General features: G+C 47.8%; 1 protein-coding gene and 1 long non-coding RNA gene across 6 annotated transcripts in view; one reads left to right on the plus strand and one right to left on the minus strand.

Annotated features, from left to right (window-relative positions):
- The window catches only part of NAV1 (neuron navigator 1), a 468,103-nt gene that overhangs the window by 144,566 nt on the left and 309,407 nt on the right, over positions 1-14,130 (plus strand). Inside the window, exon 1 of one of the 5 annotated variants that reach the window (XM_063954978.1) lies at positions 263-379. The exons of the other annotated variants lie outside the window; for them this stretch is intronic. Within the exon in view, the coding sequence (XP_063811048.1) occupies positions 363-379 (17 nt within the window). The 5' untranslated portion in view covers positions 263-362. Of the gene's footprint in view, positions 1-262; positions 380-14,130 lie in introns of those variants that run through there. 5 annotated transcript variants of the gene reach the window in all.
- LOC135042013 (uncharacterized) overlaps positions 1-14,130 on the minus strand; it is a 28,279-nt gene that overhangs the window by 11,278 nt on the left and 2,871 nt on the right. Inside the window, exon 2 of the long non-coding RNA XR_010235357.1 lies at positions 179-325. This is a non-coding gene — a long non-coding RNA (uncharacterized LOC135042013). The remainder of the gene's footprint in view (positions 1-178; positions 326-14,130) is intronic.

A 14,130-nucleotide genomic window follows, 5' to 3' on the forward strand; every position in this document is an offset into this window, starting at 1 on the left:
ATTGGCTATCCAACACATGTGATATCCGAGAGCCTTTAAAATGCCGTTTTGAGATCTGGGTAAATCTGAACCCGCACATCGTATGTTTCTGGTACAGATGTAAATCTGGAAGTGTTGTGCCGTTTAAATCTCTGGCAGTGAAGGAGTTAATATATGAGGAGGAGTGTCCTTGTCTTACTTTGGGTGTGGAAAGGGTTAGTAATCTCTTGGCTCTGTTCCTCTGTGACAGCTGGAGGTGCAGAGCATTTCACATCTGTGTTCTCTGTAGCTGTTTGCAGGGTCTCCTCTCTTGCTGTCTCTCAGCCCACTCCCCTTTACTACAGAGCTGTGAACAATGAACAGAAAGACTGTGACAGAGCCGCATGGGGGACACAGAAAGGTATTGTGTGACTAGACACACCCCTCTGTGTTTGTATGAATTGGCTGTGGGTTAGTATATGCATGTCAGTGTATTCTGAATATAAAAGTGAGGATTATTAAGACAATGTAATGATTTGTTTTTGCTCACTAGTCACATCATTAAACCATTCTATTTTACATTATCTGTAAATGCGATGTGTATCCTTTTGTCTCAGTGTATTTGCTGCTACAGCTTAGTCTGTGTTTTGGAAGTCACATTATGCCCATGTATGAGAGTGTTACATTGATTGTGGCTGTCATTGTTTCTGCAGTAGAAGGCATGCATCGCTGTGGTGTGTTCTGTGTGTGGGGATGGGAGATGGGGAACCTGCATGAAGGGAGTGAGGAGACCTGTGCGGTTGACATGTCACTTCTTACATATTTTAAATGAAGATTCTTAATATGTATAAAGGTGTGTACATGTATCTATCTATCTATCTATCTATCTATCTATCTATCTATCTATCTATCTATCTCAGCTAAATTAATCGTGCTGTCAGACAGCTGTGAGGAGCACCACACTGGGTGAATAAAACGGAACAACTGCTTTCTCTATATCCAGCTGGGTATTATCAAATCAACAAGACACCAATGAGTCAACAACACTGTTTGACCTTTTAAAAACCAGGGTAGCTCACTTTAATATTTTTTCATCTCTTCGCCACACAGACACCACTCCCACCAGTTCCTCTGTCATGTACCCCCTAAGCACAGGAATTTCTGTAACCAGTGACACAGCAGCACATTACCATATATAATAGAGAAATAGGCTGAGGCTGGGTGGGGTGATGGGGGCTTATGCCTTGAAGTATGAAGAAGCAGAAGGGGTCAGCTTTACAAATGTATCCATAAAAAGTGTTATTGTGTGATTGCCCATACACCGTGGAATGCAAAGCATATAAATGGCTTATCCTAATTGTGGGTGTGGTTATCTAAAATGTGTAATTTCAAACAGAAATATTACATAATTGTCATACTGCTCAAATTACAACATACATTTGATCAATGGATATATACTAAAAACTGATATATTCCCAATCTATTAAATTATTTAAAAAAACTAATGTTAATATGGTGACTTGTGTTCATAGTGTTTACTCTCTTTTTTTGCTGCTGAAAGCTGTCACTCCCGCCAGTTCCTAGAGTTGTTCTCTGCTTTCTCTTACGTCCTAGAGGATGCTGGGGTCCATTTTAGTACCATGGGGTATAGACGGTTCCGCAGGAGCCTTCGGCACTTTAAGACTTTTCAACAGTGTGAACTGGCTCCTCCCTCTATGCCCCTCCTCCAGACCTCAGTTTAGAAAATGTGCCCAGGAAACTGGATGCACAGTAGTGGAGCTCTACAGAGCTTTGCTGGAAAAAGACTTTCTTAGGTTTTTTACAGGGAAGCTGCTGGCAACAACTTCCCTGCTTTGTGGGACTTAGGGGGGGGAAGTAGGAACCAACTTCTCAATTAGTTAATGGTTCTGCTTCCGCTGACAGGACACCATTAGCTCCTGAAGGGTACTGAACACAGCCCAAGCCTGGCCAGCGTTCACTCCCACAGCACTGCCGCCACCCCCTAACAGAGAAAGAAGTCAGAAGGCTGGTGAGTATATTACCAGAGTCCTGCAGAGAGGGGATCCTCCGGTCATCATTGGCGGCATACAGGTACACGCGCAGCGCGCGCCATGTTATCTGGGGAAGATGGTAGCGGCCTACGAGGCTCTACAATTTGGCCGATTCCATGCCAGGGTGTTCCAGTGGGACCTACTGGACAAGTGGTCCGGATCGCACCTACACATGCACCGGAGGATAATCCTGCTAACAAAAGCCAGTATTTCACTCTTGTGGTGGCTTCAAAGTTCTCACCTCCTGGAGGGACGCAGGTTCGGGATTCAGACTTGGATCCTGGTGACCACAGATGCAAGCCTCCGAGGTTGGGGAGCAGTCACGCAAGAGGAAAGTTTCCAAGGACGATGGTCAAGTCAAGAAGTACTCCTTCACATAAACATTCTGGAATTGAAAGCTGTGTACAACAGCCTTCATCAAGCGGCACACCTTCTTCAAGGTCGTCTCATACAGATCCAGTCAGACAATGTAACGGCAGTAGCGTACATAAACTGCCAGGGCGGAACAAAAAGCAGAGCGGCAATGGCAGAGGTGACAAAGATACTCCTCTGGGCAGAAAGACATGCAAAAGCTCTGTTGCCAATTTTCATTCCGGAAGTGGACAACTGGGAAGCAGACTTCCTCAGCAAACACAATCTCCATCCAGGAGAATGGGGCCTCCACCCAGAAGTCTTTGCAGAGGTAGCAGATCGTTGGGGCGTTCCTCAAGTAGATATGATGGCATCACGTTTCAACAAGAAGTTTCAGAAATATTGTTCCAGGTCGAGAGACCCACAAGCAATAGCAGTGGATGCACTGGTGACCCAGTGGGTGTTTCACTAATACCAAAAGTTCTCAAGATCATCAGAAGAGCAAGGGTTCGAGCAGTTCTCATTGCTCCAGACTGGCCAAGGAGGGCTTGGTATCCAGATCTTCAGGAGTTATTACTGGAAGATTATCAGCCTCTTCGTTTTCGCGAGGACCTGCTTCAGCAGGGGCCGTTCGTTTATCAAGACTTACCGCGGCTGCGTTTGACGGCATGGCTGTTGAGCGCCAGATCCTAGCCCGTAAGGGTATTTCCAATGAAGTCATTCCCACAGTTATTCTGGCCAGGAAAGGGGTAACGTCCAAACATTGCCATCGTATTTGGAGAAAATGTGCATCTTGGTGTGAATCCAAGAGGTCTCCTGCGGTGGAGTTTAAATTAGGACGTCTTCTACTATTTCTGCAGGCGAGTGTGGATGATGGCTTGAGATTAGGGTCTATCAGAGTCCAAATTTCGGCCTTGTCCATTTTCTTACAGAAACAATTGGCTTCCCTTCCTGAGGTCCAGACGTTCGTGAAGGGGGTTCTGCGCATCCAACCTCCCTTTGTGCCTCCTGCGGCGCCATGGGATCTTAATGTGGTATTGCAGTTCCTTAAACCGGACTGGTTTGAGCCTCTACAAGAGGTAGAGTTGAAGTTTCTCACTTGGAAAGTGGTCATGCTGTTGGCCTTGGCCTCAGGCAGACGAGTGTCTGAATTAGGGGCTCTGTCACACAAGAGTCCTTATTTGATTTTTCATAAAGATAGAGCTGAACTGCGGACGCGTCAGCATTTTCTTCCAAAGGTTGTGTCTTATTTCCATATAAACCAACCTGTGGTGGTGCTAGTGGCTTCTGACACCTCAGCCGTTTCAAAGTCCTTGGATGTCGTCAGAGCATTGAGGATTTATGTTGCAAGAACGGCTCGGATAAGGAAAACAGAATCTTTGTTTGTCCTCTAGAATCCCAACAAGATTGGGGGTCCTGCTTTTAAGCAGACTATTGCGCGCTGGATCAGAGGTACCATTCAGCACGCTTATTCTACGGCAGGATTGCCGTTACCGACTTCGGTAAAGGCCCACTCTACAAGGAAAGTGGGTTCTTCCTGGGCGGCTGCCCGGGGTGTCTTGGCGTTGCAATTTGCAGAGCAGCTACTTGGTCAGGGGCAAACACGTTTGCTAAGTTTTACAGGTTTGACACCTTGGCTGCTGACGACCTTCAGTTTGGTCAGTCAGTTCTGCAGGAACATTAGCACTTTCCCGCCTGTACTGGGAGCTTTGGTACATCCCCATGGTACTAAAATGGACCCCAGCATCCTGTAGGATGTAAGAGAAAATAGGATTTTAATTACCTACCGGTAAATCCTTTTCTCGTAGTCCGTAGAGGATGCTGGGCGCCTGCCCAGTGCTCATTTTTCCTGCAGAATTACGTTTTATCTTTTTACACAGGTTCTCATGTGTTAAGATGTTCACAGCTGTTGCTGTTGCGTTATGCATGCACGTTAGCATGGGTTAGGTTGAAAACCATGTTAGCTGGCATGTTTTGTATGGTGTGAGCTGGTGTGAATCTCGCCACTAGTTTAATGTAAATTCTTCTCTCGAAGTTGTACGTCTCCTCGGGCACAGTTCCTATACTGAGGTCTGGAGGAGGGGCATAGAGGGAGGAGCCAGTTCACACTTGTGAAAAGTCTTAAAGTGCCGAAGGCTCCTGTGGAACCGTCTATACCCCATGGTACTAAAATGGACCCCAGCATCCTCTACGGACTACGAGAAAAGGATTTACCGGTAAGTAATTAAAATCCTATTTTTATTATCAACTGATAGTGCTCAGATTCCTTTACTGCAGTGAACTCCAAGCAAGCATTGCCACCTTTCCCACTGTGATACCTGCTCCAACATACTAATTACATTTTACATGTATGCTATTTTACATTATGCTATTTCCATTTTGATACTTTAATAGGGCACGTATAATGCACGCATGTAAATTAAGGCATATATGTATTTCATATTTATATGGGGCCTGTTTATCATGCCCATTTTTTAGAACATTATGACAAAAGTGCTATTTTATTTATCACCACTATGTACGAATAGCCTAATGCAGGAGATTTCACAATATCTCCTGCAAAAGGCTAATTAGCGCTTTAGTCCGCAGTCCCCATTATTATTAATGAGGACTACGTTCTGATCCCTATGTATCAAACTCTTCTTTCCTAGTTTGGTCCAATAGTTTTACGCCATCCTCAGAACGGTCATGAGTCACTATTGCACATGCAGACATATTTTTTTTGCGCTACCACATTCAAAAGATTGCGGTAGCTGCAGGGATACATCAGGCAGCATCGCATCCCCCATAGAAACCGGGTGTGGTTCATCAAATCGACAGTGTCTAGGTCGACAATGTTTAGGTCGACCACTATAGGTCGACAGGGTTTCTAGGTTGACATGTGCTAGGTCGACAGGTCTAAAGGTCGACATGAGGATTTATTTATTTTTGGTGTCGTTTTCTTCGTAGAGTGACCGGGATCCCAAATTAGTGCACCGCGTCCCCTCGCATGGCTCGCTTCGCTCGCCATGCTTCGGGCATGGTGCCTTCGCTCCGCTACAGCTTCGCTCGGCACACTTTACCGTTCCAATCGTAGTCCACGTGGATGAAAAAATTCAAAAAAATAATTTTTTAAAAAAAAACTCATGTCGACCTTTAGACCTGTCGACCTAGCACATGTCGACCTAGAAACCCTGTCGACCTTCCATCCATGTCGACCTAGTGACTGTCGACCTATAGTGGTCGACCTAAACATTGTCGACCTAGACACTGTCGATCTGCAGACCGGATCCCATAGAAACCTATAGGGGATGCAACAGCGGAGGAAATGGAGGGATTGCAGCAGGTATTTGACATACCTGCTGCGATCCCCACTTTATACATTCCAGGAATACATAGTATTTGCAGCTAACCCCCGAAAATGGGTGTTTTCTGGGACATAGCTGCAAATATTATTTGATATATGGGCCCCGTAAGGCTTTGGGAAAAGCTTCCTGTACTCTTGAGAGAGCAGCCAATTCTCCTGCATGGTGGGTGCTTATGTTCCAACAATGGGGGTCATTCCAAGTTGATCGCTCGCTAGCAGTTTTTAGCAGCTGTTCAAACGCATTGTCGCCGCCCACTGGGGAGTGTATTTTCGCTTTGCAGAAGTGCGAACGCTTGTGCAGCAGTGCGCCTGCAAAATCTTTTTGTGCAAAACAAGACCAGCCCTGTAGTTACTCTTCATGTGCATGGATCCTAACGACGGAGGGACGGCTTTTGACATCACACACCCGCCCAGCGTGCGCCCAGACACGCCTGCGTTTTTCAAGACACGCCTGCGTTTTTCTAAGTACTCCCTGAAAACGGTCAGTTGCCACCCAGAAACGCCCACTTCATGTCAATCTTCCTGCGTTCGGCCGTGCGACTGGAATCTTCGTTCGACCCTGTGCAAACCCACGATGTGTCACACGCCATAGGCGGCGTTCACCGCGCTTACCCCTGCGTACCTGCTGGTCTGTGTTGCGGCCTCCGCCTTCGGTGGTCCACGGGCTCCGGCGCCTGGCTGGCGCGGCCCCCGGCGGTTCCCCGTGGCAGGGGCGCCGCCATGACACCCGGCATCACGTGGGCGGGGAGCAGGTGACGTCATCAGACTGTTCTGCCAATCCATCGGAGGCGGGAGATTCAAAGGCAGACGCCGGGCAGCGCCTCGGCGCCTGAGTATCGTCTTTTCCCCTGAAGTGGATGCCAGTGCTTCTGTCCTCTGCGGATCTCTCTGCAGCTTACCTCAGTGTCTCCGGCATTTCCAGGTGTCAGTTGTTGCACAACTTCCAGCGTTCCCAGCCGCTGCTGGGTTCCACTGCGCTCTAGTCACCAGTGCTTCTTGGAGTCAGCGTGGGCTGCAGGTTAAACGTCGCTCTCAAGTTCTACAAGTCCTCAGTGTCTTTAACCCTCGCTCTCAAGTTCTACAAGTCCTCAGTGTCTTTAACTCTCGCTCTCAAGTTATACAAGTCCTCAGTGTCTTTAACCCTCGCTCTCAAGTTATACAAGTCCTCAGTGTCTCTAACCCTCGCTCACAAGTTCTTCAAATTATCAGTGTCTTTAACCACCGCTCTCAAGTTCTTCAAATCATCAGTGTCTTTAACCACCGCTCTCAAGTTCTTCTAATCATCAGTGTCTTTAACCACCGCTCTCAAGTTCTTCAAATCATCAGTGTCTTTAACCACCGCTCTCAAGTTCTTCAAATCAACAGTGTCTTTAACCACCGCTCTCAAGTTCTTCAAATCATCAGTGTCTTTAACCACCGCACTCAAGTTCTTCAAATTATCAGAGTCTTAACCACCGCTCTCAAGTTCTTCAAATCATCAGTGTCTTTTAACCACCGCTCTCAAGTTCTTCAATCACCAGTGTCTTTTGACATCACTTACAAGTACTTCCGGGACATTTCTCCATACGCTCCTTCTGTGTTATGTGACTTTGTGTTGCTCTCTTCCTGCAATAAAGTCCTTTAATATTTTCACCAAGCTTTACTGTCAGAGTCCTGCATGAGGAAGACCTATATCAAGCCATCCCTGTTCCGACCCAACTGTGGTTCCTCTCCCCTACCATAGGGAGAACCCCAAGTTCACAACACCCCCAACCTAGGTCAGTGACACGATGCTCATTGTACCCGTACGATGCGCCTGTGCATTGCGGTGCATACGCATGCGCAGAAATGCAGATTGTTAGCCTGATTGCTGCACTGCGAACAACGGTGTCACAACTGAGGGCCTGAGCTGACGGGAGGCAGCCTCAGTTGTAGGGGCTGAGATGTACCGGAACCTGGGAGGTTGTATCAGACCCCTGGACATGTAAGTAACATAAATAATAACTGCCCGAAGGCGTGACCACGACAAGTTGGATAAAAGTCAATGATGTTTATTATGACAACTCCGCAACACAGCAGCAGTAAAAGAAAACGTAAAAGTCAGCAAAGAATAAATACAGTTCCTGGGTACTACAGGATGGCAGGAGCCACAGGGCACTGGTAGTGTGAGATAGTTCTTATGATCTTCTAGATGGAAAGTCCTTACCAGGCCCGACTGTAGCAATGGAGATAACCCAGGATTGTGCCAGCTGGTGTTCCAGGAAAAGCTGGGTTGCTGAAGATAAAACAGCTGCTGTGGATACTGGCTGGAACCAGACTGTTGTTAGCACGGAGTGGATACTGGCTGGAACCAGTTAAATAATAAATGAACTTGGGAGCGATGAAATATGAACTGAAATGTAGAACTTGAGAGCGGAGAAATAATAATACCGGTGGAGAGTGGTAAAGTGTAGAAAGGACACCGGCCCTTTAAGGGAAGCTGTACTCTGCTGGAAGCTGAGCTGGAAGCAGGTAACGTTGTAGCTGGAAACAGATGAATCCACAATGGATTGGAGAGTCAGGCTACACCGCAGGTGGAATGCTGGTGCGGGTCTCTATGGTGGAAGTCTTGAGACAGGAGCTGGAACCTGGAAGACAATCACAGGAGAGAGACAAACAGGAACTAGGTTTGACAACCAAAGCACTGACGCCTTCCTTGCTCAGGCACAGTGTATTTATACCTGCAGCAAGGAAGGGATTGGCTAGGCAATTATGCAGATTATCAATACTGAGAACAGATTGGTGGAAATGATCAGCTGACAGAATCCAAGATGGCTGCGCCCATGCAGACACTTGGAGGGAAGTTTGGTTTGTAATCCATGTGGTAATGAAAACAGTAATGGCGGCGCCGGCCACCGGAGACAGGAGGCGCCAGGCTGACAGATGCACATCCAACCACGCGGACACAGCGGAGGCCGCGGCTGACGTAATCGCCACTCAGACACTCTGCATGCAGAAGTTCAGGGACGGCGGCGGAGGCCGCGGGAGACGCCATGCCAGGTGTAATATGGCGTTTACTGTGACAGCGTCCCAGAGTGACAGGAGAGGATACAGGAATATACACATCAGGATAACAGATGGGATCCGGTCCTGGAGCGCTGAGCCAGCCTTAGGAGGCATCTGATGGGTAAGAAATGGCGTCCAGATACCCGGATCGTGACAGCACCCCCCCCTTTAGGAGTGGCCCCAGGACACTTCTTTGGCTTTTGAGGAAACTTGGAATGGAATCTCCGGACCAAGGCAGGAGCATGGACATCAGAAGCATTGGTCCATGAACGTTCCTCAGGACCATAACCCTTCCAGTCAATAAGATATTGTAGTTGACCGTAACGGTGACGTGAGTCCAGGATCTTGGCCACTTCATACTCAACGCCTCGTTGAGTTTGGACTTTCGGAGTTGGAGGAAGTGAGGAATGAAACCGATTCAAGATCAGCGGTTTCAACAGGGAAACATGGAATGTCCTGGGTATTTTTAAGAAGGGAGGCAACTGGAGTCTGTAAGCAACAGGATTGATGACTTGTTCAATCTTGAAAGGACCGATATAGCGAGGTGCAAACTTCATACTGGGAACTCTTAACCTCAAATTCTTCGTGGATAACCATACCCGATCACCCACCTTGAGAGCAGGAACTGCTCGACGCTTCTTATCCGCAAACTTCTTGTACCTGAACGATGCCTTGAGCAGAGCTGATCGTACGCTCTTCCAGATATTGGCAAACTGATGCAAGGTGATATCCACTGCGGGAACAGAAGTTGCTGGAAGCGGTTGGAACTCAGGGACTTTAGGGTGGAATCCAAAGTTAGTGAAGAATGGTGTTGAAGCAGATGAAGAATGATACTGGTTGTTATGACAGAACTCGGCCCAGGGAAGTAATTGAACCCAGTCATCTTGAGAGGAGGACACATAGATGCGGAGGAAGGCCTCCAAGTCCTGATTCACCCTCTCGGTTTGACCATTGGTCTGAGGATGGTAAGCCGTGGAAAACTTTAGCTTGACTTGGAGGACTTGACATAAACTTCGCCAGAATTTGGCTGTGAATTGAACTCCTCGATCTGAGATAATTTCTTCAGGAAGACCGTGGAGTCGGAAGATCTCTTGTATGAATACTTGAGCCAACTTGGAAGCTGACGGAAGACCGGTGAGAGGAATGAAGTGTGCCATCTTGGTGAACCGGTCAACTACCACCCAGATGGTATTGAACTTGTTGCACATGGGTAAGTCTGTAATGAAATCCATCGACAAGTGGGTCCATGGTCGACGGGGAACGGATAGTGGAACCAGTTGCCCCGCAGGCGACTGGCGGGATACTTTATGTTGGGCACACTTTGGGCAAGATGCAATAAACTCCAAGACGTCCTTTTTCAGAGTTGGCCACCAATAGGACCTAGAGATAAACTCCAGGGTTTTTTGGATACCTGTATGTCCGGCAAAACGGGAAGCATGGGCCCAATGCATGAGCTTCTTCCTTAGCATCGGCTTCACAAAACTTTTCCCTGATGGGGGCGTAGAGTCCATCCCTACCGTGGAGAATGCCAACGGATTTATAATAGGATGCTTGTCTGAAGACTCTGACTCATTTTCTTGCTCCCATGAGCGGGAAAGGGCATCGGCCTTGCGATTCTGAGAGCCCGGACAGAACTGGAGTTTAAAGTCGAACCTAGAAAAGAAAAGTGCCCATCTGGCCTGACGAGGGTTGAGACATTGTGCGCCCTTCAGGTATAAAAGGTTCTTGTGGTCTGTAAGTATGGTGATTGAATGAGAAGCTCCCTCCAACAGATACCTCCACTCTTCTAGAGCGAGCTTGATGGCTAGCAACTCCTGGTCGCCAATGGCATAGTTGCGCTCAGCTGGGGAGAACTTCCGGGAGAAGAAACTGCAAGGGTGTAAATGGCCATCTTTAGCCCTCTGAGATAACACCGCTCCTACTCCAACGGAGGAGGCATCCACCTCTAAGATGAAAGGAGAGTCGATGTCAGGCTGTTTCAGAACAGGCGCAGAGATGAACCTTTGTTTTAAAAGATGAAATGCTTGCATGGCTTCTTCAGACCACTTGGACGGGTTAGCACCCTTCTTAGTGAAAGCAGTAATAGGCGCCACAATGGTGGAAAAGTCTCGTATAAACTTTCGGTAATAGTTGGCGAACCCTAAGAACCTCTGGACCCCTTTGAGGGTTAAGGGTACCGGACAATTTTGGATTGCTTGTAGTTTCTCAGGATCCATCTCTAGTCCGGAACCGGACACAATGTACCCTAGAAACGGAATGGACTTGACTTCAAAGACGCATTTTTCTAATTTGCAATAGAGATGATTGACACGGAGACGGGACAGAACCTCTTTAACCCAAAAACGATGTTCCTCTAAATCGTTGGCAAAAATGAGGATATCGTCTAGATAGACCACGACATGACGGTATAGAATGTCTCTGAAGATCTCATTGACAAAATGCTGGAAGACAGCTGGAGCATTGCTCAATCCGAAGGGCATGACGAGGTACTCATAATGTCCGTCACGGGTGTTAAAGGCGGTCTTCCACTCGTCACCCTCACGGATCCGGATGAGATTGTATGCACCTCGCAAGTCCAGCTTTGTAAAGATGGTAGCTCCGCTAACTCTGTCAAAGAGCTCAGTAATCAGGGGTAAAGGATAACGGTTCTTGATGGTAATGTCGTTCAAACCTCTGTAGTCGATGCACGGCCGCAGACCACCATCTTTCTTTTTTACAAAAAAGAAGCCTGCGCCGGCTGGAGAAGAAGAAGGTCGAATGAACCCCTTTGCTAGGTTCTCTTTAATATATTCCTCCATAGAATGCGTCTCAGGCAGAGACAACGGATAAGTTCGGCCTCGAGGTGGAACCTTCCCTGGAACGAGATCAATCGGACAGTCCCATTCTCTATGAGGAGGAAGGATATCAGCAGAAGCTTTACTGAACACATCCGTGAAATCTTGATATGGAGGAGGTGGAACATCAGACGACCTGGGGGAGGAAGAACAGACAGGCAATACTTTAAACAAACATGTCTCAGCACAGGAGGAACCCCATGCCAGGATTTGCGTAGTCGTCCAATCAATTGTAGGATTGTGAAGACGGAGCCATGGAAGGCCCAGGACCACAGGATGTGTGGCTCTTGGAATCACTAAAAAAGAAATAAGTTCGGAATGAAGAACTCCCACTCTCAGACGAACTGGTAGAGTCCTTAAAGAAATGACTGCATCAAAAATTTTGCTGCCATCCACGGCAGTTAAAGAAATGGACGAAGGAAGTCTCTCGGTGGGTAGGGACCACCGTTTAACATAGGCTTCGGTAATAAAGTTCCCAGCTGCTCCGGAATCAAGGAGGGCAATGACGTTCCGATAACGTTGAGCAACTTGAAGCGAGACTGGGAGATTACAATCTTGAGGAGATGGAGAGGAGATCATTACTCCTAGCCGGCCCTCTCCTTGGCGAGCTAGGATTTGGAGTTTCCCGGACGTTTGGGACAGGCATTAATGGTGTGAGACGGAGCTGCACAATAGAGACAGAGAAACTCGGAGAGACGTCTTCGGCGCTCAGCAGGAGTTAAACGGGAACGGCCAAGTTGCATGGGCTCATCTTTAGATGGTGACAGTTGACGAGGAGGAGGAGCAGAAGATTTTGGAGCAGATGATCTTCCACGCTCAGTTGCTCTCTCTCTGAAACGTAAATCAACTTTCGTGCAGAGTGAGATTAGCTCATCTAACTTAGAAGGTAAGTCTCTGGTAGCTAACTCATCTTTAATACGCTCAGATAAGCCATGCCAGAATGCAGCATACAGGGCCTCGTCGTTCCATGCCAGTTCGGATGCCAGGATCTGGAACTGTATCAGATATTGTCCTACAGTACGTGACCCCTGGCGTAAACGGAGAATCTCGGATGAAGCTGAGGTTACCCGGCCTGGCTCGTCGAAGATGCGCCTGAATGTTGACACGAAGGCAGTGTAGGAAGATAGCAGGGTGTCGGACCTCTCCCATAACGGTGATGCCCAATCAAGGGCTGAGCCACTGAGAAGAGAAATAATGTAGGCAATTTTTGTACGGTCACTGGGAAAATTGCCAGGTTGTAGCTCAAACTGAATCTCACACTGGTTGAGAAATCCCCTGCAGAATCTTGGAGATCCGTCAGATTTTGCTGGCGTTGGAAGATGAAGACGTGGAGCAGAAATGGGTAAGGTGGGTGGGGTTATAGCTGGAGTCACTGTGGTTGACGCACCAGACGCGCCTGATCCACGGAGAGTTGTCTGAATCCCATCCAGCCGAGTAGAGAGATCCTGGAGACAGCGGATGATGTGGCCCTGTGCAGCCTCCTGATGTTCTAGTCGGGCTGCCAGTTCTTGCATCGGCCTGGCCGCTTGATCCTGGTCTCCGGCTGGATTCATTAGGTCAGTGCTTACTGTCACAACTGAGGGCCTGAGCTGACGGGAGGCAGCCTCAGTTGTAGGGGCTGAGATGTACCGGAACCTGGGAGGTTGTATCAGACCCCTGGACATGTAAGTAACATAAATAATAACTGCCCGAAGGCGTGACCACGACAAGTTGGATAAAAGTCAATGATGTTTATTATGACAACTCCGCAACACAGCAGCAGTAAAAGAAAACGTAAAAGTCAGCAAAGAATAAATACAGTTCATGGGTACTACAGGATGGCAGGAGCCACAGGGCACTGGTAGTGTGAGATAGTTCTTATGATCTTCTAGATGGAAAGTCCTTACCAGGCCCGACTGTAGCAATGGAGATAACCCAGGATTGTGCCAGCTGGTGTTCCAGGAAAAGCTGGGTTGCTGAAGATAAAACAGCTGCTGTGGATACTGGCTGGAACCAGACTGTTGTTAGCACGGAGTGGATACTGGCTGGAACCAGTTAAATAATAAATGAACTTGGGAGCGATGAAATATGAACTGAAATGTAGAACTTGAGAGCGGAGAAATAATAATACCGGTGGAGAGTGGTAAAGTGTAGAAAGGACACCGGCCCTTTAAGGGAAGCTGTACTCTGCTGGAAGCTGAGCTGGAAGCAGGTAACGTTGTAGCTGGAAACAGATGAATCCACAATGGATTGGAGAGTCAGGCTACACCGCAGGTGGAATGCTGGTGCGGGTCTCTATGGTGGAAGTCTTGAGACAGGAGCTGGAACCTGGAAGACAATCACAGGAGAGAGACAAACAGGAACTAGGTTTGACAACCAAAGCACTGACGCCTTCCTTGCTCAGGCACAGTGTATTTATACCTGCAGCAAGGAAGGGATTGGCTAGGCAATTATGCAGATTATCAATACTGAGAACAGATTGGTGGAAATGATCAGCTGACAGAATCCAAGATGGCTGCGCCCATGCAGACACTTGGAGGGAAGTTTGGTTTGTAATCCATGTGGTAATGAAAACAGTAATGGCGGC

The sequence above is a fragment of the Pseudophryne corroboree genome, chromosome 2, assembly GCF_028390025.1.
Source record: "Pseudophryne corroboree isolate aPseCor3 chromosome 2, aPseCor3.hap2, whole genome shotgun sequence".
NCBI lineage: Eukaryota > Metazoa > Chordata > Amphibia > Anura > Myobatrachidae > Pseudophryne > Pseudophryne corroboree.